A 24,436-nucleotide genomic window follows, 5' to 3' on the forward strand; every position below is an offset into this window, starting at 1 on the left:
CCCGCCCTCTCTCTTGGCCCATTGCACGCTTGGATCCGGCTTTATCTTTCCTTTTTTCTTTTCGGCGGTGCCTCCGGAGGGGGGAAGGGAGAGCGGGGATGAGTGCAGCTTGACGCACAGCTGAGGGGAGGGGGGGCACCGCCGGCAGCTGCAGCGGTTCGTGGCCGCAGGGTGCGGGTGAGGAAGGGAGAGAGCGAGGGGCTTGCTTGGTGCCTCCCCCTTTTCTTCGCTCCTCTCCTTCCTTCCTTCCCATCCCCATCCGTCTCGGGCCCGGAGCCTGTGTGCAATATATTTGCGTTACGAGGTGTGTGTGTGCGTGAAGGAGAGGAAGGGAAAGACTCGTGAAGGAGTCGGGGCTGCCCCCAGCCCCCGCCATCTATGTGACCCCCCCCCCCCCCTCACCCCACCACCCCTCTCTCTCTGGGAGGCTGGATGGCGATAGACCGGCGCCGTGAGGCGGGCGGTGGGGGCCGGCCGCTGCCGGAGGAGAACGGCTCGGTGCCGGGAGCCGGGGGGAGCAACGCTGCCGCCGCGCCCCCCCCGGGGCCGCCCCCCGCCAACGCCGCCGGAGCCGAGATCCAGCCGGTGCCGCTGCCGCCGCCCGCCGCCTGCAGCCCTCTGCTTCTCGACTACGACGGCTCGGTGCTGCCCTTCCTTGGAGGTCTGGGCGGTGGGTACCAGCGGACCCTAGTGCTGCTCACCTGGATGCCGGCCCTTTTCATCGGCTTCAGCAAGTTCTCGGACTCCTTCCTCTTGGACCAGCCCGATTTTTGGTGCCTGGAGGCTGACGGGCAGGGTAGCGGTAACTGGAGCGGGTCATTGGCTCCGGGCCACACCAACCGCAGCGACAATGGCAGCATCTTCCCCCCACCCGGGTTACCCACCCCTGCGGGGGGCAACGCCAGCGAGTGTGACTGCCATGAATGGCACTACCGCATCCGAGCCGGCCTCGTCCAGAACGTCGTCAGCAAGGTGAGATAGGTGGCTTCCCTTGGCTCCCCTCCCTAGCCAGCCCTCATGGATCCCAACCCCACTCATCACCCATTCTTCCCCAGAACAAAGGATGAAACTGCACACGATGTGCATCTGTCCAGGTGGCAGGTGCCACTGGGTCAGTCAATTGCCCTGTGGGTTACCCTTCAACCAAAAGTAAATCCTGCATCCCCATTGTTCTTTCCCTCCTTGTCACGCTCGGTATTCATCCTGTGGGTTTGTATCTTGATGCTAGCTTGCAGCACTAAACTGCAAAGTTATGTCCTGGAACAGGATTCTCAGTAGCTTTTCAGGACCCCAGTGATGACCTCCTGCCATCTTGGGATGCAAGTGTCAGTAGGAAAGATGCTGTGGATGAGTGTCACCAAGAAGTGAAAAGTAAGGGTTTGGGGAGAAAGCTCTAGTCGTGATATCACTCATCTATACCAAAGCAGCTGTGCAACCCCAAAACCGGGTTGATTTTTGGAGGAGCTTGTGAGATGGCCACTGTGAGGAGGAAAGTGAGAGGAAAAAGTCCTGCTGACTTTTTCTGGTTTTGTGCTTATTCCCTTGATAGCTGTTGTGGTAGAGCAATAAAAGAAGCAATACCTCGCACAACTTGTACTCCAAAGGCAGAAAGTGCATGCTGCTCTGTGTTGTGTTTCCTAACACAAGGGCTAAAGTGGAGAATCTCCAGTTGGGGCTGTGCTGATTTCTCCTCTCACTTTGTATTTGCTAAGTGGTGCAGGCAAAACAAACAAACAAACAAAACTCCAAATCATCTTTCACCCAAAAGCTTTGGCTGGTTTATGGCCCTAGCCCTGGGAAAGCCCTGCCAGCTGTGGATAGGCCTCACTGGTGTTAACAGGGAACTGTAGTCCTTGGAAATGTAAAATTAAACTATTAGACCTGGCAAGTTGTTCCGTTAATCTCCAGACCCCTTGCCTAAGATCAGCAAAAATGACTTCCTGCCTGGGAGCAGTGTTTTGGATTAACTGTGTTTATCTAGTTGGGGAGAAAGAAATGCAGCAACAATCAGATGAGCAACTTGGTTGTGCTTTGGTTAGCCGGCACACGGTCCTGTTTAATCACTGAAAATCACTTTGGTTTCTCTTTGTGTGCCTTGAAGGCGTGTGCAGCAGGGGGGAGTAAGCAGGTAAAGCTAATCCCTCAAAACCTTGAACCCCGGATGAATTAAAAAAACCCCAAACAACCCCAAAGTGATCCAGCTATGGCCCTTCCATGAAAATAACACATGGTGGACTTGAGCAGTTTGTGATGTACAAGCGCATAATGAAATTCGATGTTTGAGAGGCAGATTTTCATCTTTTTAGAACCAGGGATTGAGGTATTTGTATGTTTTGGGTAACGCTGATGCTTAAGTGTGGTAAAAATGATCTTGAAATATTTGTTTCTAGTGTGAAGTGTAAAAAACCAAAATGTTTTTGAGATGTTTGAGTCTTTTGAAGGTCGTCATCACGTTGACCACAGAAGGTCAAGGCAGAGTTAGTTGGCTATGGTGCATGCTTCTTTAAAAATAACATAAAAAATATTCCTTGGAAGAACTTGTGGTAAAGGGCAGATCAATTTTAAGGGGTAAATAAACATCTGTGGTCCCTGCTGTCTTGTTTTCTATTAGAAAGAATAATAATCATATTCTGAGTCAATGGGTTTTTCCAGCGAGGAGTTTTAATTTTGTTGTGTGCTGGCATCCAAAAACTTGGCAGCTTTCTTGCTTTCATTTGTAATCCCCTGTAATTATAATTAGGCTGTTTTCTTGGGGTCAGGATTCCTCCTTCGTTTGTGCTTCGGGTTTGTTTTGGGGGTTTTCTGGGTGGGTGTGCTGTCTGTTTCTATCCTAGTGAAGAAAAAAAGGAGAAACCCAGGCTGAGCATCAGCGTAGCTTCATTCAGACTTCCTTTCTTATAACCGCTCAGGAGCTCTGATACTGTGGGGGTAATTCTCCTTGCTGCTGGCTCCTCTTAAGTGCATCCCACTGTCCTTTGTGGGAAAGAGTGGCCCTGGGTGCGTTCAGGAGACTGTATGTTCAGATCTCCCTTAACTTCCTTCAAAAATACATTTATTTCTGTAATGTATTATGCAATGTTCTCATCTTTCTAAATAGAGTTTTATTAAATCTTAGTCTAATATACACTTGGCTGCATGGTAGCCAGGGGTTATATTGAAATATCATAGAGAGAGCCAAAAGTATATTAATAAAAAATAAATGCACTTTTGTTTGGCCAGTAAATCCCCTTGTTCTCATCCTTGGTGGCTGGGTGCTCAATCATTGTTTGATCTTCAGAAATGATGAAACAATTGTGGTGATGTAGCACGAAGCTCTGTGTTTTGTTGCTCTACGTGCATGTGAGACACAACCATCCTCCTTTCCTTGGGAGCAGATTGCTGTCCTTACACTGTGTTAAGCTTCACAGTCTTCTAATGGGACCCTCACCAGATGCTGCCTCCCTGTCTAGGCCTTCTCAACACTCCCTTCCCCAGTGCACATTTTCTCCCAGCATGTGTTCTGCTTGGGATTGATGGAATGGAGATCTTGCTGTTTCTGACCTGCATTGTTGAGCCTCACTTCTCTCTGAGTCTTTGCTGGAGTCTTGCACCTTCCTTGGAGAGTGGCATTGCCATGGTGGGTCCTGCCATTGTCCTGATCTCCTTGACTGAGTCACTAGGAACAGTGCTTTTTATAGTGCTGCCAGTCTTTGAAACTGGAAATGGTAATAAAGGATGTGCTGCTTATTATTTAACACCGTTGAAATACGTGTAGGGAAGAGGTCAGATGCATAATTTAACCACAGGGGATTCCAGTGGCCGTATTAAATCACCCATCGGAGCTAATGTCTTGACTTGGGACATAAATCTTGGACTTTTGCTTTGTTTGTATCTAAATATCTTCCTTTTAGGATAGTTTACTTGGAGGCTTTTTCAGCACTAAATGCTTCTTTGAGGATTTTCATCTGCTTTTTATCACAACATCAGTGTTACCATACTGCTGTGAAAGGAGTGCATGCATATTGTTTGTGAGAGATGTGTCTTGGCTAGTTAAATTAAATTAAAATGGTCCATGTATCTCACCACTGTCCAAAGGGAGGATGCTGAGATATGCTCTCCTTTTTTACCATGGAGAAACCTGAGGTCTTGTTTTACCCATCTGAAGTGATGCTTCAGGTAATTCATTAGCAACATGACAATTAAACACATGCATCCATGAAACCTAAAAGAAAACCGGCGTGTGTTCTTAGTAGGGACTTTGTACTCTCACTAACTTCTCATTATCTGACTTCTCATTAACTTTTTACACAGACCTGTAGTGATAGGATGAGGGGTAGCAGTTTCAAACTGGAAGAAGCTTGTTTTAGATTAGCTATTAGGAAAAATTTCTTCATTAAGAGGGTGGTGAGGCACTGGAACGGGTTGCCCAGAACAGTTGTGGAGGCTCCAACCCTGGCAAGCGTTCAAAGCCAGGCTGAATGGGGCCTTGAAGAACCTGGTGTAGTAGGAGGTGTCCCTGCCCCCTGTAGGGGAGTTGGAACTAGATGATCTTTAAGGTCTTTCCCAACCCAAATCATTCTGTGATTCTCTAGCATCTGAATCTTCTGACCATCTGTAGTCTCGAAGCACGGTTTTCACAGAGACTCTTAGTTACAGGATTGATGGTTGTTGGTTTCCTCCCCCCTGTTACTAGGATGATCTGTCCCCCATGTCCAATTGTGTTATGTGGTGGGGTTGGTTGTTATTCTGAATGTCTGTTTGTGTAATGAGCACCAAAAGCTGATGAAGGGCAAGAGGTGAGGCTTGATTAAATTGCAGTGGTTGATGGCACAGCATCCCACTGCGCGTGCCCGCAGCCCTCCAGATCTTTCCACCTCTTGGGTATGGCAGAGGGGGAAGTGGTTAGTTGAAGGCTGTGTTTTAATCACCCAGAGCAATTATGTAATAATATTTCATGTCTAGTCACAAGGGAATTCCTGTTGTGGCTGCTTTTCAGCTCCAGATGCCTTGTTTTGCTGCAATGCCGTTCTCTTGGCTCCCTGCTTCCCACTTCATTTGGGTTGAGTCATCTTCTTTCCCAAGCAACATGCCATCGTTTTACCTATTTGCCGCTGGTTCGATTGCTCTCGTGCCAGTTTGGCTGAGCCTCTAGCAGACTGTCCCCTCCAAAAAAGCAGATCTTAATTCAAGACAACCAAGTATTCCAGGGGCAGTGCTGTCTTGGTGTGAACTTGAACTGCATCAGGCTGTGATGTGATGCTCTTTGTTCCTACAAGGGAAGATGCCTGTTTCCTACCAGCCTTTATTTCATTGCTGTTATGGCAGTTTTGACACTTTTTCTGGACACACCTTCAACTGATTCAGCTTGCAAACCTGATAAAAAACCTCTCTGTAATTACATTTGTTTCCTGATTATCTTTTTTTTTTTTTTTTTTCCTGGGTTTTCTGCTGGATTAATGAAGTGAAATGGCTCTGTGCAGTGAGATATGCCCTAGACTGTGGTGTTGTCTCATGGGACTATTCTCCATATCTGCAAGTAGCCAGACATGGTACAACAAAGTCTGTGTGTAATTACAGTGATGATGAATATGGCACTGCCTGGGAGGTGATGCTTTTGGAGTAGGGGATAGGTGTCCATTTCAAGTGGACTTTCAGCATATAGTTGTTAATTAATTTTAAGGGACCACTGTGGTGACATCCCCAAAACAAGAGCTGTGCTACCCTTGCTTCCTCCCATTAGTGCTCAAAATCTCCCTTGTTTCTCTGTGTCCTCCAGGTGACTGGTCTCTGCAAATCAACTTCAGAAATGCTGATTCTTCTCTTTTTCTTTTCCCCAGCTGGGATGTGTCTTGTCAGTGCTGGTACCTGGCTGACTGGCTTCCACATAGTCCCGGGTCAATGAAAACCTCAAGTTATGATACCTAGTGCAGTAGCTGAATTAGAAGTGGCAAGACTGAAGCTAGTAGTTCATCCTTGCCCTTACTTCACTTGTATAGATTGAAGTGGTGTAGGGACCTGCAAGCAGAGACAAGCGATAGACAGGAAAACTGTTCTAAATGTCTTTCAGACAAGGCTTTGAAATGTCTCTCTGCTCCTAAACCTTCTACTGTGAGGACAGGCTGAGACAGTTGGGGTTGTTCAGCCTGGGGAAGAGAAGGCTCTGAGTAGACCTTATGGTGGCCTTTCAGTACTGAGAGGGGGCTGGTAAAATGTTGGGCACAGACATTTTAGCAGGGAAGAGGTGACAGTTTTAAAATAAAATAGGGGAATTTTAGACTAAGGACAAGGAAAGAATGTTTTATCCTGACAGTGGTGAGACATTGGCCCAGATTGCCCAGAGAAGTGGTAGATGCCCCACCCCTTGAAATGTTCCAGGTAAGGTTGTTTGGGGCTCTAAGCAGCCTGCTGTAGTTAGAATAGAATAGACCAGGTTGGAAGAGACGTTCGAGGTCATTGTGTCCAACCCATCATCCAACACCCTCTAATCAACTAAACCATGCAACCAAGCACCCTATCAAGTCTCCTCCTAAACACCTCCAATGATGGTGACTCCACCACCTCCCCAGTGTTCTAGATGTCCCTGCTCTCTCTGCAGGGTGGTTGGACTAAATGACTCTAACAGGTGCTGAAGGGGTCAACAAGTCCCTATGGTCAGAGGAATCCAGAAGCACTGCCAGACCACAGCAAACTTCTGCCCTTTTTTTTTCATGGCTTCCTCAGCTATGGGAGAGATAATAGAGGGGTTTTTCCCCTTCCCTCAGCAAGTTAGCTGATAAAGAGTTAGTGGTTACTGGTCTGAGCACTTGCAAGGGTGAGAAATGTGCTTGTTAGGGAGGGACTGAGGAGAGCTGATGACCTGCTTGGGCACCCTGACTGTGGTGGTGTAGTCTTTTGGTTATCAGGGTCCTTATGAGCAATACTGCAAACCAATGGGCAGGTTTCTCTTTGGTTGATGGGAAGGAAGGGGATGGCTGTTTGGGAACAGTACCTGTGGTTTCCAGGTGTAAAGGACTATCCTCTGCCTGCCTGCCTGGAAACAGTAAATTTACCTCCTCTTTGAGATAAAAAGTATGATGTCACCAGACTATAAATACTTATTTAGTGAGCCTGGTCATAGTTCTTATTTGTTATGTACAGGCCAAAAAACTGTTGAAAAAAACTGACCTAGAGAACAGAGACTTGGTTAAGATCAGTTCTGACATCAGAACCCAGGTAGTCTTAGGTTTTATATCTGGTATGAATCTTTATTTCATTAGAGGGAATGTACATAGAGCTAGTTCTTACTATCATTCTTAAGACTAAGCATCTCATATAACAGGAATCTAACTTCAGCCCAGCATAAATAATATGTAGCACTGGTGGAAGTTACAATCCTCCAAAAAGGTCATTTCATATTGAAATATCTTGAAGTAACTCCCGGCTTTTCCAAGGCTTGCTGCTGAGCTTTTCCTATTCCTCACTTTCTGTGTGTAAGTCAAACAACTGTTTGTTTGGTTTTGTTTCCACTCCCCGACACATCCTGTATCTCAGTCATTCGGTTTAAACAGGCATACCCTGCCGGTCCTGTGGCAGAAGTTGCAGGCTGTGGTGTGTTTACCAGCTGCTTAGGCAGTCTAATCCCAAATTTCCGAAGTGTACTAACAGTTCCAGCTCTTCTTACTCGGGCTACAAGGGTATGATTACGAACGATGACCTCCTGTTTTTCTGAAAGGCTTTGTCAAAGGGGAGGAATGGGCACTTCAGATAGCAACTGATTTGGAGTCAGTTGGGAGAGAACGTTCCACGGTGCTCTGAAATGCTGGTCGTTCTACCAAAATACAGGAACAAAAGACTAAAGTAGTGAATATATCCTGGTGCTAATTGCTGGGGTGCCTACTGAGATCCACAGGTAGTAAAGCCAGGAGGATGGGGAATGCTTGCGCGATGTAGGGCAGCAGTACATTCGCCTAGTCCTGCAGAATGTGATTTATGGTTACCCTTGTGTGCTGTTTTCAGCAGGGTGGTCTGGTTCCCCGGAAGAGGTTTTTCAGCTCCAGACAGTTGTGGCGGAATTAATTCCGGCTCAAGAAGTGTCTCCCTGTTTCTTTGCAGTGCTCTGGAGCTGCCTGCTCACCTCCTGGCCCCCAGAGCAAAGTCCATGGCTGTGCATACATTGTTGCAATGTCCACCCAACAAATATTATTATGGACAAGAAGTATAAATTAAATCATACGACTTTTCCCCCTGCTCTGTCTCCCAGGGTTGTGGAAAACAATGTCTGCTTGAAGAAGACAAGCCTGACAGACTTCACGTTTTGATTTGCAAAACAAGTGGAACATTTTTCCCTCCTTTCTTCCTTCCCCTTAATATTTAAGTCTCAATCAACCTTGTTTTTTCCCCTTTCCCTCTTCTTCTTGCCTGAATGATAATAACTGTAGACCTTGAATGATAAGAGGGCATGGTCAAAACAGCCATAATCGCATGGCAGAATGAAGGTGGCTGATCTTTCACTCTACAGTGACTTTGAGCAAGTGTTTCTCGTGAGGAACAGCTTCTTCCTCTTGTCTCCTCCTTCCCCCTTTTTCCATGTCAGAGTTTTATGCTGTGCTGGATATCTTCAAGCTTCTCTCACTGTTTTTTTTTAGAAGACAATAAATTAGGTTTTGCCATCTCACCAAAATCTGTGGTTTATGCATGCGCAGTTTTGGCAGCCTGAAAATTATCAGTCCTCAGAGTGTCAACTTGGTTTTGATAACCAGATGATAGCAACTGTTAATATTTAACTAAAACATTGCTGGTTGGTGGTTTGTTGTTTTTCCTTTTTTTTTTTTTTGTTTTTCTTTTTTACATATGGCTTCTATTTACAGTGCTCAGACCTGCTCTAAATACCAACCTGAAGAGCAGTTTAACTCTTTGTTTGGTTGATGAAGTCAGTCCCAGCAGCACATACTTTGTTCAGAATAAAGGTTTTCAGCCAAAAACTGAGGATGGCACTTGAAAATCTGTCTGTTCTGTGTGTATCTGAGTCCTAGTGATGGGTGTTTGGGAGCAGATGTTGGTCAGTTAGAGGGTGGAAGGGCTCTGCAGAGGGACCTCGACCAACTGGACAGATGGGCGGAGTCCAATGGGATGGCATTCAACAAGTCCAAGTGCTGGGTGCTGCACTTTGGCCATGGCAACCCCATGCAGAGCTACAGGCTGGGGTCAGAGTGGCTGGAGAGCTCCCAAACAGAGAGGGACCTGGGGGTGCTGATTGACAGCTGCCTAAACATGAACCAGCAGTGTGCCCAGGTGGCCAAGAAGGCCAATGGCATCCTGGCCTGCATTAGGAATAGTGTGGCCAGCAGGAGCAGGGAAGTCATTGTGCCCCTGTACTCTGCATTGGTTAGGCCACACCTTGAGTCCTGTGTCCAGTTCTGGGCCCCTCAGTTTAAGAAGGACATCGAGACACCTGAACGTGTCCAGAGAAGGGCAACAAGGCTGGGGAGAGGCCTTGAGCACAAGCCCTGTGAGGAGAGGCTGAGGGAGCTGGGGTTGTTTAGCCTTGAGAAGAGGAGGATCAGGGGAGACTTCATTGCTCTCTACAACTACCTTAAAGGTGGTTGTAGCCAGGAAGGGGTTGGTCTCTTCTCCCAGGCAACCAGCACCAGAACAAGAGGACACAGTCTCAAGCTGTGCCAGGGGAAGTTTAGGCTCAAGGTGAGGAGAAAGTTCTTCACTGAGAGAGTTGTTAGCCATTGGAATGTGCTGCCCAGGGAGGTGGTGAAGTCACCATCCCTGGAGGTGTTCAAGAGGGGATTGGACGTGGCACTTGATGCCATGGTCTAGTCATGAGGTCTGTGGTGACAGGTTGGACTTGATTTTCTTTGAGGTCTCTTCCAGCCTTAGTGATACTGTGTTGTTGCTCCTGGTCTTTTCATGCAGCTGGAGGGAGGCAAACAGCTAAAGGTCTTATAGCAAAGAATAGATGTAAAAATAAAATCATTTTTGTGACAGTGGTTCCTAATGATGTCAGAATATGTGTCGAGAAGCTACTGAACTGCAGCACAGAGATGCAAGAGAGAGGTGGAAATAATCCTTGTCCTGCTCATCTCTGGAAAATGATGAATATAATATTCATGAAAGCTGCAAGCAAGATCTTGTATCTCCCAACTCTTTTGATGTTAGATGTTATTACTGAGTTGGAAAAAGCAAAGCAGATTGCATCAGCTGAGAAACCAGTTAGTTGACTAATCTGGGGAGGGTGAAGGCTGGAGAAGATCAGAATGTCTCAGAATAAAGGGAACTCCTGCTACTGAAATGGAGAGTAGTGACACAAGTGGGTGGTGTATGGATGCCACTAAAATTGATTTAATCATGTTGAGTATTCATAAGACTGTCATATGATTAACAAATCAGGATTTAATTGTTAGCGTATTAGCGATGGTTATTTACTTAGCAAAATTCCTTCTTCCCTCTCCCTTTAGGGAAAAGAAACAGACCTGTGATGAGAGCAAGGTTAGGAACAGAAGAGCTAATTGCTCCTGATTAAAGTGTGAAGTTGAAGGGTAGATGAAACTTCTCCAGTTCTGCAGTGGTTCAGGTGGCATCTCATTATCTTGAGACTCTGCTTGGTGGATAAACTCGGAGGGTCTTTCTTGCTTATGGCACAGACTAAGGAGTAATTTTGTGCAGAGCACTTGATTTAGTCTTTCCTAGCTTTACTGAAACAAAGTCAGTTTGTGGCCTTTGGCAAATTTTGGGCTTGTTTTGTGATTGCAGTGTGTCCTGAGCCATCTTGCCATGTTGGGGAGAAGGCTCTTAGAGGCGAGCTGTGATTGAAAGGTGTTAGATATGGCACAAGATTACCCTGAGGTAGTTAATATTGGAGGGAAAGTATCTCTGCTTCTCTGATCACAAGCAGGTTAAGGTGACATGTGCTCTAAGTGCCCCATCCTGGGGAGGAGTTTGTAAACCAGGAAATGCCAGTTTATGTACCAGTGTTTAACACAGTGATGTGTGGCAGCATGGCCCCAAGCCTATGTGCTTTATCCGAGGCTGAAATACCAGGCTTTTAAAATGTACACTTAAAAAATTAATGTGGAGGTTTCACAGCTAAGTCATGCATGTAAAAAAAAAAGTGTGGTGTTTGGGGGGGGAGGGGGGGGGAGGGGGGGGGGGCGGAAAAAAGTCTTTTGAAGGATGTCTTTCAGCAACTTTAACCATGTTAACCATTAGGGAAATTTGTGAAGTCCGTGGTTCTGCAGTCTTGGGCTGTTTGCAAGGCTGGAAACTGTTTTCATAGGTACATGAAGCTGCTTTCATACAATGCTGCACGATCTAATTATATCTTTCTTGGAAGACTGCAAAGCATGTGTCCTCTGGCTCACGCGCCCTCTCCGCTTTCTCTCTGCCACTCTTCTCCCTCCCCATGTCCCCGAAACCTTTGGCTTTGTGGTAGTAGCCAAAAGTAGTTTCTTTGTTTTATTTGTTAGCTGGTATGTTGCCCAGGCCGTTTCTCATGTCTGATTAAAGCAACCTGATGCTTTCTGTGTAGGTGACCTTGTGCTTGCCGTTCATGAGTGATTTTGCTGGGCTGCAGCTTTCCCTGACAGGTGCCTGCCATGCTCAAGAGGGGTTTACTGGTTTCTGAGAATGGAAAGTGCAGAAAATGTTGTTACTACCATAGGAAAATAAATTGGGTAAGAAGCTGAGCAAAACAAACCCTCACATCTGAGTCAGCAGGCTCCAGTGTATGGAAATCGGGACTCCAGATGTGTAGGGAATGGGAAGGAGGCAGAAGTTGAGCACAGGGTGATACTCTGGTACTCACAGTATTTCCTTTTACCTCAGTAAAAGGCAAACTTGGATGGTTACAACCATCTCCAAATCACCACACACACACAGAATCACCAAGGTTGGAAGAGACCTCAAAGATCATCAAGTCCAACCTGAACCTTGGTATACTTATTCAGTAGAAATGTGCTTTGGAAGGATTTATCTTTAAGAGGTCCTGAGCACTTGAGCACTTGGTGGAAGATTTTCAGCCAAAGCATCTGCTTATCTAACTTTCTTCAGCATTATCATGTACTCGGCACTTGGAGGTCTAGCATTGTGCAGAGAGGAAGCGGCTTAAAAGTCAGGTGTTGACTGTGTCGTGGTTTGAGGCATTCCAGCGTGGGTGGTGTAGACTACTTGGAGTGGCTGTTCAAAGAAAACAAACGAAGTGACCTGTCAGTAACTGGTTTGTTGTTGTTCTTGTGTTTTGTTTTGGTGGTTTTTTTGAGTCAGCTGCTCTTACCTGAGTAACAGAAGTGTCCAATAAAAACACAAGGAAAAATCTAGTCTCGGGATGTTTGGTTCCAAATGTGACTGGTCAAAGAAAGAAGTCATTGTTCATTTTTATGCCTTCTTCTCAAGTCTCCTGGGATTGATTGATTTAGGGTTTTGGTTTTTTTTTTTAACTCTTCTTAATGTTACCATTTTGAAATGTGACCTTCTCGATACTTTCACTCAGCTCCTCGTATGTTCTCAAGAACACTTTATTGACTTTTAAACTACTAGATCAGAGAGTGCTTTGTCTGGCTGTTGGGATCCCAGAGGGGAGACGTCCTCTCTCTGAACCTTGATGGTTAAATTTTAATGGCCTGTTGATGCCAAGGCTGAGAGGGAGATGCAGAGATAACTGTGGCAGTAGGACCACCCCAGCTTTAAGTGTGGAGGTGGGCTGGCACATCCCCCTGGGAGGTTCCTCCTGCAACCTCTTTAGTGTAGTTTCAACTGCACAGTTATATTTCACTGAACATAAAAACGAGTTGAGCATCACACCGTGTTCTAGAAGTTGTACACTTTCTTTAACCTTAAAAAGGGAGCCAAAGCATCACCTTTGTTCAGGGGGTGAGAAGGGAAGCAGAGAAGTGTTGTCCTTGTAGCAGTCTGGAGGGAGGTTTTGGTGCAGTGGTCTCCAGTGGCTGTAACTTTGAGTATTACTTGGTTTAGTACTGGGAAAAGGCCTTAGTGGTAGGTATATTATTGTAGAAGTACTGACTTTTTTATTGCTTTCCTATTTTGTTATTTTCCAGTACTTTATCTGCTGACTCAGAGCTTTTCCCCCCAGGAGTAAGTACCTGGAGGCTGGTTTGGTTGTTTCTTGGGGTTTTTTGTGTGTTTTGTTGCATGCATTGTGTGAAAATCATACCTTTAGGGGGGTGTTATTATTTTTATATTAAAAACAAGACAAAAGAACCCCTTCCACACACACTCCAAAAAACCCCCAACCAAAACCACCACCACCAAAAAACCCCAACCACCACAGGAAAACAAACAAACTTACTTTGTGTTTTGTACTTTTTGGGGGAAAATGCTCTAAGAGTAGACAAAGGCATCATAAATTTAAACTCTTCACTGGATGAGGTGTTTATATAAAGAACGGATTTTAGTGCTGTGCAGGGAAAACTAACAGGGCTTAATTACCAAAAGCTGAAGCAGGAAGTAGAGGAACAAAGGAAGACAATATCCAACACACATGGACCATAATGGGAAATGGCACATCCTTATTTTCATTTACTAGTCTTCAAGTTGTCATCTCATGCAGGTGAGCTGGTGGCTTTTCCCCAGGAGGGATCTGGGGCTGCTGTCGTGAGTTGTGACACATATGATAGAGCTCCCAAGGTGAGACCTTCTCTCCAGTGATGGGGAGGCTTCATGCAGTGTGTGGGGCATATCACGTGCCTCAGAACAGAGTCTGCCAGGGCTATCACAGCAACTGGGTGCTGCCTTGCTAGGGAAGGACAAAGGGTGCCCCTTCATTTTTGCCTTAGGGTCTTCTGAGGCAGATGCTTGTGTTACTCTCTGGTCTTGTGCTGAAACCAGTGCAGAGAGCAGTCAGAGCCGGGCTGATCCACAAGCAGGCTGTCTGGGGAAGGGTCTGCTTTATTTCAGCAATGATCTGGGCATTGGTTGTTGGAAGTGGCCTGAGAAGCCACAGTGTAGAGAGAGTGTTCATATCCAGCTCCCCTGTCATGGGCTCTTTGTGCCAGGCTCTGGGAAAATGCCAGACCCTTGCACCTCTTCCTGCCTTTTTGGATCCTCCTGCTGGAAAGTAGCTCTGCAGAGAAGGCCCTGGGACTGCTGGGGGACAAAAAGTTCACCATGAGCCAGCAATGTGCTCTCGTGACCAAGAAAGCCAATGGCATAAAGAAGAATGTGGTCAACAGGCCAAGGAAGTTTTATCTCCCTCTTCTCTGCCCTAATGAGGCCACATCTGGAGTATTATGTTCTGGGTTCACAGGTCAAGAGGGACAGGGAACTACTGAAGAGTGTGTCCAATGGAAGGCCCTGAGGATGATGAGGGGACTGGACCATCTTTCTTAAGAGGAGAGTCTGACAGACCTGGGGCTCTTAAAAGTGGAAAAGAGAAGATTGAGAGGGGTTCTTCTCAATGCTTATAAATGTCTATAAAGGGTGGAAGTCATGAGGATGGGGCTGGGCTCTTTCCATTGGTGCCCAATAACAGGACAAAGGGCGACAGGTACCAACTAGAACACAGGAGTTTTCACTTGAGCTGAAGGAGAAAGATCTTTACTTTGAGGATGATGGAGCCCTGGAGCAGGCTGCCCAGAGAAGTTGTGGATTCTCTGGAAACTTTCAAAACCCATGTGGACTTGGTGTTCCTGTGCAGCCTGATCTAGGCACAACCTGAGTTAGCAGGGGGGTTGGACTAGATGATCTCCGGAGGTCCCTTCCAACCCTCACCATTCTATGATCCTTTGCTCTTTTTAGGGGCAGAAGGATCTGCTTTGCATGTTTCCATGTGATAAAGGTGAAGGTAGAACAACCTAAATCCTTGGTAGGCATCTTATTACAAGCTTTTTGGTATTCAGTGTGCTTAGATGCCACAGGCAGCATGATGGCCCCTGGAGGACAAGTGCTTTCCAGGCAAGAGCCCTTAATGGAGACAGTTCACGTTTGTAGTAACAAACACGCAGCAGACTTTACACTTCTGACTTTTACATCTTAACTTCAGTGCAAATACTGACTCACTGCATGAGCCCTGTCCAGGTTTCCACCCCTTGTAAAGGACTTAGAGGAAGGTTACTTGATTGGTGCATTATCTTCTGCCAGATGTCTTCCCAAGCATCTCCCGTTTCAAATAGTCCTCCATCTTGATGTGAAGAGTACAGTGACTCACAGCACAGGTGGTGACTCACCACTATCAATTAAGCATTAGGATCCTGAAGGTGTGACTCCTTAAGCTTTGGGGGGAAAAAAACCTGCTGTCACAACATGAAAAAAACCCTATGCAGTATATTGCACCCCTGCATAGGTGGCAAATTCTCTGCATTGCTGCACTGCTAGGAAATAAAACCACTTGATTTTTACAGGATCCCTTTCCACCAGTGTGTTTTGTAAACAATTATTTGTGTTTTAACACAACAATACAGTTCTGTTGGTTTAGCAAGTCAGAAGGAAGATGGGTAGAGGACAGAAAGACAGACAAAACCAAGGGACACAAAGAGAAATCCCAGGGAGCACTGTAAATTTAGCAGCATCCTTCTTTTAGTGGAAGTGAGACCTCGGGGGATTCAGCCAGAGCGGTTAGAGGATTTAATGGTCTCCCCCCTGCTTGTAACAGGTTAATCTACCTTTTGTAAGAGGTGGTAGAGGATTAGTGTCTAGTCTCCAGCCAAAGCAATCTCCCAGCTCAGATTTACATGGAGTTGCACTTGAGCTGTCATCAGCGCTGCCCAGCCCAGCATTTTGTTCTGCAGGGACATGGAAAGCTGTCACTCCTTTCTCCATGGAGCAAATCCTAGTGTTGTGTTTGAGGGATGAAACTCCTGGCACTGTCAGCAGGACTTGCTGCAGCTTCTGCTGTGTCTGCTTTGTGTGGGCACTGTTAAATACCCTCTGTTCTGCCTAGCCTGGGTGTGCATACAGAGGGAGGCAGCACTGATGCTGTATGATGGTTCCTGCTTCATTTCTAGCTCTTCACAGCTGAGGCTGCAGTCCTCTTCCTCTTGAGGACTCTTCCTGTGCCAACTGGCTCTTCCTGTTCCATGGTGAATGGAACAGGAAGAGCACAGCTTTCTGTCAGAATTCCTGCACTTCCAGCATGAGGAAGCTTTGCTGGTTCATTCTGCTGCTGTGTGAAGATGGGTGGGATGATACACTACCTATTAAATATGTATTCTGTCCTATAAATGTCATCTTCACCTGAGGCTGCTTTTGACTGCAGTGTCCATTTTTCCTTTATGCCCTCTTCTTATTCTTCTGTCTGTGAGTCTCATGCTCCTGTGGCACCCACTGCTGTCCTGCCAGATTTATTTTGGATAACTGCTTGCTATGGTGGGTGACTTCTCTCTGGTTTATGGCAGCCTCTTAGTGTCGACCAAGTTATTTAGGGATGTGGCAGATTCTCTGGAAGTTTGCACTGAAACAGCTGATGAAATATTTCACCATTTCCCTATTTACAAGTGCTGAGGGGTTTGGAGAGCAAGAGGTTTGGGGAAGGTCAAGGGCTGCCTCTGTCTGTCTGGGGGTTTGGGGCTCAGCTGTGATTTATGTTGGCTGCAGAGTGAGGGCTCAGTCTAGGGCAGGAACGGGCCAGGCACAAGGTTTGGAAGGAAAAACATGTTTTTATTCTCAGAGCAGTTGGGGAATTGGGCAACAGCCTTAAAAATAAACAAACAAACAGAGACTTGCAGATAAGTTATCAAGGAGAGTGGGAGTGTTTTAGGCACCACTGAAGGACATGCTGCCGGATTGATGTTGCTCAAGCATTTAAACTGTTGCTCTGGTGCTAGTGTGCCCAGCGTGCTTTGACATCTGCTCTCCTGCCCTGAAGTTTCACAACAGCCCTTCATGAGATTTTGTCTCTTTCCAACCATGAACCTTTGCCTCTGTGTAATCTGGGACAGCACATACCCCACTTAGGGCTTGGATGAGAGCCAGCTCTCTTTGACTAACAATAGTAAGCTGTGAAAATGAAAAGGTACCACAGAAACTCATCATGGTAGGAGTTGGAAAGGACCTCTGGAGATTATCTAATCCAATCCCCATGCTAAAACAGTGTGACCCAGAGCAGGTTTCCCGGGATCACAGTGTCCAGGTGGGTTGGGAAACTTTCCAGATGAGACTCCACATCTCTGGGAAGCCTGGTCCAACCAGGCAACAGTCTGGCAACCTCATGGGAAAGAATTTTTCCTTCCTGTTAAGATGGAACCTCCTGGGTTCCAGTTTCTCTATGTTGCTCCTTGTCCTGTCACCACTGTGAAAAGTCTGGCCCTATCCTTTTGCCTTCCACCCCTCTTAGTCTGCTCTTCTCCAGGCTGAGCAGCCCCAGCTCTCACAGCCTTTCCTCAGAGAGATGCTCTAGTTCCCTAATACTCTTTGTAGCATCCACTCTCTCCAGTAGTTAGCTGTTTTTGCTGAACTGGGGAGACGAGAACTGGACCCAGTGCTCTAAATGTGACCTCACTAGGTCAGAGTAGAAGAGGAGGAGAACCTCCACCGACCTGGTCACACTCTTCTTCATGCATCCCAGGAGACCACCTGCAGCAGGATATCTGCTGTTTGTTTTGTTGCAGTTGGATGACAGTGCCATTCCTCTGACAACAATAAAATTGGAAATTAACAACATGTGGAGCTAGCTTTAAAAAAAAAAGAAGTTCTGGTATAAATACAACTGTTGTTAAACAACTTAATGTGTTCTCTCAAACAAAAATGGTTTATCCTCTTTAAGCAGCATATACCCATTCTGGACTGTGAGAATTAACCTAGGGCATTGACAGCTGCCTAAACATGAGCCAGCAGTGTGCCCAGGTGGCCACGAAGGCCAATGGCATCCTGGCCTGCATCAAGAATAGTGTGGCCAGCAGGAGCAGGGAAGTCATTGTGCCCCTGTACTCTGCACTGGTTAGGCCACACCTTGAGTCCTGTGTCCAGTTCTGGGCCCCTCAGTTTAAGAAGGACATTGAGACACTTGAATGTGTCCAGAGAAGGGCAACAAGGCTGGTGAGAGGCTTTGAGCACAAGCCCTGTGAGGAGAGGTTGAGTGAGCTGGGATTATTTGGCCTGGAGAAGAGGAGGCTCAGGAGAGACCTTATTGCTCTCTACAGCTACCTGAAGGGGGATTGTAACCAGGAGGGGGTTGGTCTCCTCTCTCAAGCAACCAGCACCAGAACAAGGGGACACAGTCTCAAGCAGTGCCAGGGGAAGTTAAGGAGAAAGTTCTTCACTGAGAGAGTCGTTAGCCATTGGAATGGGCTGCCCAGGGAGGTGGTGGAGTCACCATCCCTGGAGGTGTTCAAGAGGGGATTGAACGTGGCACTTGGTGCCATGGTCTAGTCATGAGGTCTGTGGTGACAGGCTGGACTTGATGATCTTTGAGGTCTCTTCCAACCTTGGTGATTCTGTGATTCTGCGATTTCAAAGCCTGCCTGGAGCTCAGATGTATCTCCCAAACTTTGTTTTGTTTGTGGCTTCTCTGGGCAGATGTTGCTCTTTGCTAACTGGAGGTTAGTTCTATAATTACAAATATTTGGAATTGCATTTCTCCCACTTGCTAAATACCTTTTAAAAGCCACTGTCTTTGGAGAGCAGTTCTTGCTGTCTTGCTGTGCTGTTTGCCACAAGGAACTTCAAGCCACTTGGTGGGGAAAAAAATGCTTGCTTTTGGTTCCTTAGTGTTTTCAGCATGTAGGTTGGAGGTTCAGATACTCATGTCATATCTTATGCAAGTCAGTGCAGCGAGGGGCTCAAAAATACATGTAACTGAAGCAAGAAAGCCTGAGCCTGAGAACTGGTGAGGGTTTGTTGGCCACAGAAGCGTGGTACTTCCTGGTGAGATGGTGTTTTGTAGGGAGGACGTCCCTGTGATGTTGAACCAGCAGGCTGAATCAGAACTAGCCTTGTTTGTGGAAGGACTCATTTCATTGAGCTCTTTTTGGGCAGAAGCTTTCTTTGGAAGTTTCATCTGAATTAAAAAATTGCACAGCTTCATGTGTTTTGGCCATGAAACTTCAGTTACTGGTGGCAGAAGAGCTGCTGCTATTCTGTTACCCCCAAGCAGCCATCTCTTCTGTAGAATTTCAGTTCTGGAGGATCTGACTCTCCAAAGTTAGCCTTCTTTTTTTCTGCCATGCATCTGGCTCCCATCAATATTTGAGCACTTCACAAACCACAAGCAAACGTTTCTTCCTAGGTTTATTCAAGGGTATAAAGGTACTGTGCATGCTTTACGTGGAAGAGATTGAGTTACTTGTCTGAGGGCAATGAGGATGTTGTGCTAAAGCCAGGAATGCAGCCTGGTTCTCCTGAGGCTCAAATGCCTCAGAGGGAAAATGTCCTGGAGTTTAGGGAAGGCTCTCTAGAAACTTTGCTGTTCCTCTTTCTCATGAGAATGACACTGTGTCCTAATGACAGGGCCTGAAACAGTCAATGTTCTCTTCCTTTGGACAGAAAGGGTGATTTCAGTGTCCAGAAGGTTGAGAGAGGTTCTTCTTCCTCTTTATTCTCCCATAGTGAGACCACATCTGTAGTATTGTGTCCAGTTCTGGGGTCCCCAGTTCAATGCCCAGTGACAGGACAAGGGGCAATGGGTGGAAGTTGAGGCACAGGAAGTTCCATGGAAACATGAGGAAAAAACTTTTTGCTGTGGGGGTGATGGAACACTGGAACAGGCTGCCCAGGGGGGGTTGTGGAGTCTCTCTCTCTGAAGATATTCAAAACCCACCTGGAAGTGTTCCTGTGTTCTGGTATAGGTGATCCTGCTCTGGCTGGGGGTTGGACTAGATGATCTTTCAAGGTCCCTTCCAGCCCCTAGCATTCTGTGATTCTGGGAAGAGGGACAGGGAAAATAGCACTGCGTGTCTGGAGGGCTATGAGGTTGATTAAGGTACTGTAACATCAGTCTTGTAAAGAGAGGCTGAAAGACCTGGGGCTGTTAAGTCTGGAGAAGATGGGGATCTCATTAATGTTTACAAATATCTGAAGGGTGGCTGACAAGAAGAAGGTGCTGGTCTGTTTTCAGTGGTGCTCTGTGATAGGATGAAGGGCAACAGACATGAACTGGAACACAGGAAATTCCACTTCAACATGAGGGAAAACTTCATTACTGTGGGTGTGACAGAGCACTGGAACAGGCTGCCCAGTTTGGTTGTGGAGTCTCCTTCTCTAGACAGTCTCAAAACCTGCCTGGACATTGCAATCCTGTGTGGCCTGCCCTAGGTGATCTTGCTTTGGTAGGGGGCTTGGATTTGATCTCCAGTGGTCCCTTCCAACCCCTGCCATTCTATAATTCTATGATTTGTCCTGATGAGTTGTGCCATTAGCCACCACCTGAGGAACTGGGATGCAGCTGAACTTGCTCTTAAATTGTAGTGCTTGTTGATGGTGAGATACTGTAGCTATACAAATGCAGGTGTGGGTTCGTCTCTTCTCCTAAGTAAAAAGTGATACAAGAAGAGGAAGTGGCCTCAATTTGAACTAGGGGAGGACACGAGGAACAATTTCTTTCCTGAAAGGGTTGCCAAGTCCTGCAACAGGCCACCTAGGGCAGTAATGGAGTTGCCATCTGTGGAGGGATTTAAAAGCTGTGTAGATGTGGTGCTGAGGGACATGGTTTAGTGGTGACCTGGCAGTGCTGGGTTACTGGTTGGACTTTATGATCTGATATGTCTCTTCCAACCAGAATGATTCTAGGTTTCCACTGCCAGTGTCTGATGGAGATATGTCCCTTGGTCTAAACTCATGGCCTGCAGAGGGTGAGACTTAAATGTTGGATATGGTCATTATATTAAGTGTCTGATGAAACTCACTGAAGTAAATGAGCCTTTAATTTACTTCTTGAGATCTGGAGTCTGACTGGAGGGGTCAAGCTTTCCTCTGCCATTTTGATGTACTCATGCTAGGGCTGAAATTTGGATGAAGCTCTGCACCGTCATTAGTATGCTTAAACACGTCTGAGAAACTCATTTATTTCAGTTGTTTTTTTGCTTGTTTTGTATTTTTTCTTAATTCCAGTGGGATCTTGTTTGTGATTCTGCCTGGAAAGTCCACATTGCTAAGTTCTCCCTGCTGGTAGGATTAATCTTCGGCCACTTAATAACAGGATGTATAGCTGACTGGTAAGTGAAAAACCTTTTAATGCAATGTAGCTATAAATAAATAACAATATTAAATATAGTTTTGACTTTCTGCTACTTTATATTCATGAAGAACCTTTGCATAATGATTTCTCAGGTTCTGAAAGAAACATGATGAATAAACAGTTTAAAAACTCTGTGCTAATTGCTTGAACTGGGTAATTTATACCAAGGTAAATAACATAAATAAACTATTTGATAGCTGGCTTAGTTCTTGCTGACACAATTTATTACAGCTGTAACACTGCTACAGAGTTCAGTGTTTTCTAATTATCTAAGTGAAGCCTTTAGTTTGGGGTGCCTTTGTTTTGGTTTGTTTTGTCTTTTAACCAAGAGATAAAGCCAGAAGAAATTGGAGGCATCATTGGTTTTCCTGGATATAAGATCAGCGTAACAGCAGCCTTCTGTTTACACAGTGTGTTTTGGTGGGTAGGAGGCTGTTTTTTGCAGACCTTGCTACTGTTCTATTTTTAAAGCCCTTGTTAAACAAACATTTTGTAGTGTTAAGGGATCACTGACGTGTGCTGTTAATATTGGGGTATTCAATTTGAAAGCATAAGAGTGAAATTCTTGGCAGTAGTGAAAATATTAGTGGGTAACCTGGTTGTGCTGAGAGTTCGTTTTTGTGCTTAAAGGATCTTGTAGTGCAAAAGGGAAGGGGAGGAGGGGGAATAATTCAAGGCATGACTCAACTGATTTCAGTGGAAACTTGCAGCATCACAAACAATAGCTATGCAATGCTGTCCCAGTGTCTTCAGCACAGTTGCCAAAGTTGGCGCTTTCAATGGTCCCAAGTTAACTCTTTTGTCTCTCATTAAAAGAGGAAAGGAAACAGAAGAGCTGCCTATTAGGGAAATCTTAAAAAGCCTCAGATGCATGTTTGAGAGAGAAGAGGCTCCCTGAACTACACAGCAATTTGTTTCAAGCCTTCATAGAAAATTGTCTTAATTAATGGGTAGTCAGTAAGAGTTTGGAGGCAAGTGAGGCATCATGGCTTTTCAGTGAAGCAGGCAACATGTGTGAGGTAAACCAGTTCAGTTTGATTAAGATGCCAAAGTGAAAAAAGGCTCTAGCAACATGTTGGAAGTATAGTGGGGAACTGAATGAGGGATCTTGCTCAGCTCTCCTAAAAAAGGAACTGGCATGGAGAAAGCAGATTTATTCCCAAGTTAGGAAAGTGCTGCTATAATTGACAAATAAGTCACAAGTAAGCGAACAACTTGTTGCCTAAGGTGCTGACTTCAAGAGAGGAACACAGAAAGTAGATTTAATAGCTCTCTGCCACTGAAAAGGAGCATCTTGCTCTTCCATCACACACTTTGGTCCCTGGTGTGCTTTTTGCTGTCACAGGTGCTTGTTGGCCCCCTCTGCAAGTTGCTTAGCTGAGCTAATGCAGCATAAAATTACCCTGTTAGGAAAACGAGGCATTAATCTCCTTTTTGTCTAGTGAGTTTAGGAGAGCTCAGTGAAAAGCTGGTTTCCACTTGTGGAAAAAAGAGGAACTTGGTGGATGGAGGGAGCAGTGACCCCCTTGCCCTTTTGTGGGTGAGCAGAAAGAACATGGTTTGCTGCCACCAAAGCTCGTCATTGTGTTCATCTTCCATTCCCATCCTTGCCATCTGATGTAACTGGTCCTGCACTAGATAATTTTCTGGTCATTTAGCATTTGAAGCTGGTAAAAGAAGACCTAGATGGGACTTATTTTGCTGTTCAGTCACAACTGGCGTTTCCTTTAAGGCAGAAGGCTCTGTGGAAGGATGAATACAAAGGGCATTCATTGTACCTGTAAAAAGAGGATAAATCATTTTAAAAGGATGTCACCCTTGAGAAAGAGCAGAGGAGATTAAATAGAGGCATGCATTAAAGTGTTGCAAACTTTGAAAATCTGTTTTCATATCACCTATTTGCCACTCTCCAGTTCATATAATTAGAAGATCTTTGGGGGTTTTGCACCATTAACATTTGGGGCTTTGCTTTTCCTTTTTGAAAGGAGGCTTTTAGAGCAGTACCTGGCAAAGGTGTAGAGGGTATTAATAAGGTCATTTGCTCAGTAAATAGAGTGGTCTATTTTCAAAGCATAGGAGGTGTGCAGGCTGGGATAGCTCTGTGTGGAAAATCTATAGGAAGAAGGTTCATAATCACGCTGGGCTGTGCGAGAAGACTGCCTGTGTCTAGTGCATGAGGTTTTTGTTCAACAGGCAGAGGGCTGCTGTTGAATTTTCCTGCTCTGGACAGAGGCCGTTGAGGTCTCTGTGGAAGGTTTCCTGCTGGAGCAGGTAGGCTTGGTGCTCATGTAGCATCAAGTCAGCAGGTCTCTACTTCTCATTGCCCAGCACTGCCCCTGCTTTCACAAAGAATCACACAGAATGACTGAGGCTGGAATAGACCTCTTAGATCATCAAGTCCAGCCTATGAACTAACACCACCACATCAGCTAGACCATGTCACTAAGTGCCACATCCAGTCTTTCCGTACACACCTCCAGGGATGGTGACTCCTCAACCTCCTTGGGTATTCCAGTGTCTAATTTAGTGCTTTTTAATACCTTTGTGCTAATTTAAGCCCCAAACCTGAGAGAAAATCTGCAAAGAATGATGTGGGAAGAGCAATTTAATGAGCTTAGTCTTCTCAGGGTGGCAAGGTACATGCGTAGGAGCATAGCAAGAGCAGGTCTTCTCCTCAAACCACTCACTTTCCCTATGATGCAGTTCTGAGGACATCAGGAATCATTTTGATGCATCTGTGCTTCATGCTGTGTGGATTGCAGATTTTTCAGAAGCCTGGGGTTGCTTGTATCCCTCATTATTTACCTGTGCAGGCAGCATTTAACATTTGATCTATATATTAGCATGCAGTGTAGGCTGAGACTTTTGTGGCACAGAAATCTCTCTCTGGAATAGTCTGGATGGCAACAGATAGCATCCCAGGGTTGTTACACCAGGGAGATTTTGTATGGCTTAATTTTTCACAAGCATTTCCATGTACTCTTATCTAAGTCTGTCTACACATAAAAGGCTTTTTTAATGCTCAGAGACACCTTCCTGTCAAAATACTGCTGGATCACCAAAATGTGGCTGATGGCTGCCCTGGAGCTTTGATTTTTGAGGAATGAGCTGTATGCCTTGGTGAGGAAGGAAACTACTTTTGTTTGGGAGGAGATGCTGGTGATGGTGCCTCTTACTAGAGGGGTCACCTGGCCTCAGATGGCTTTCATAGGCCCAGGGGAGACTTGGGGTTCCTGATTCTTCATTAGCAGCAACCATTTCTTTGCACAACTTGTGTACCAGTGGAGGAAATTCCACATCCTAATGATGGATAACCTCAAGTACAGAGGGTGAGAGGAGGGGAGGAAG

The 24,436-nt window shown here is 45.8% G+C and overlaps 1 protein-coding gene across 2 annotated transcripts in view; it reads left to right on the forward strand.

The window, feature by feature from the left end:
• The first annotated feature begins 394 nt into the window (after positions 1-394).
• SLC22A23 (solute carrier family 22 member 23) overlaps positions 395-24,436 on the forward strand; it is a 101,966-nt gene continuing 77,924 nt past the window's right edge. For both annotated transcript variants that reach the window (XM_054164086.1, XM_054164087.1), the window contains exons 1-2: positions 395-972; positions 20,962-21,065. In XM_054164086.1, coding sequence (XP_054020061.1) covers positions 433-972; positions 20,962-21,065 — 644 coding nt within the window. In that variant the 5' untranslated portion in view covers positions 395-432. The remainder of the gene's footprint in view (positions 973-20,961; positions 21,066-24,436) is intronic.

The sequence above is a fragment of the Dryobates pubescens genome, chromosome 9 (genome assembly GCF_014839835.1).
Source record: "Dryobates pubescens isolate bDryPub1 chromosome 9, bDryPub1.pri, whole genome shotgun sequence".
Lineage (NCBI taxonomy): Eukaryota > Metazoa > Chordata > Aves > Piciformes > Picidae > Dryobates > Dryobates pubescens.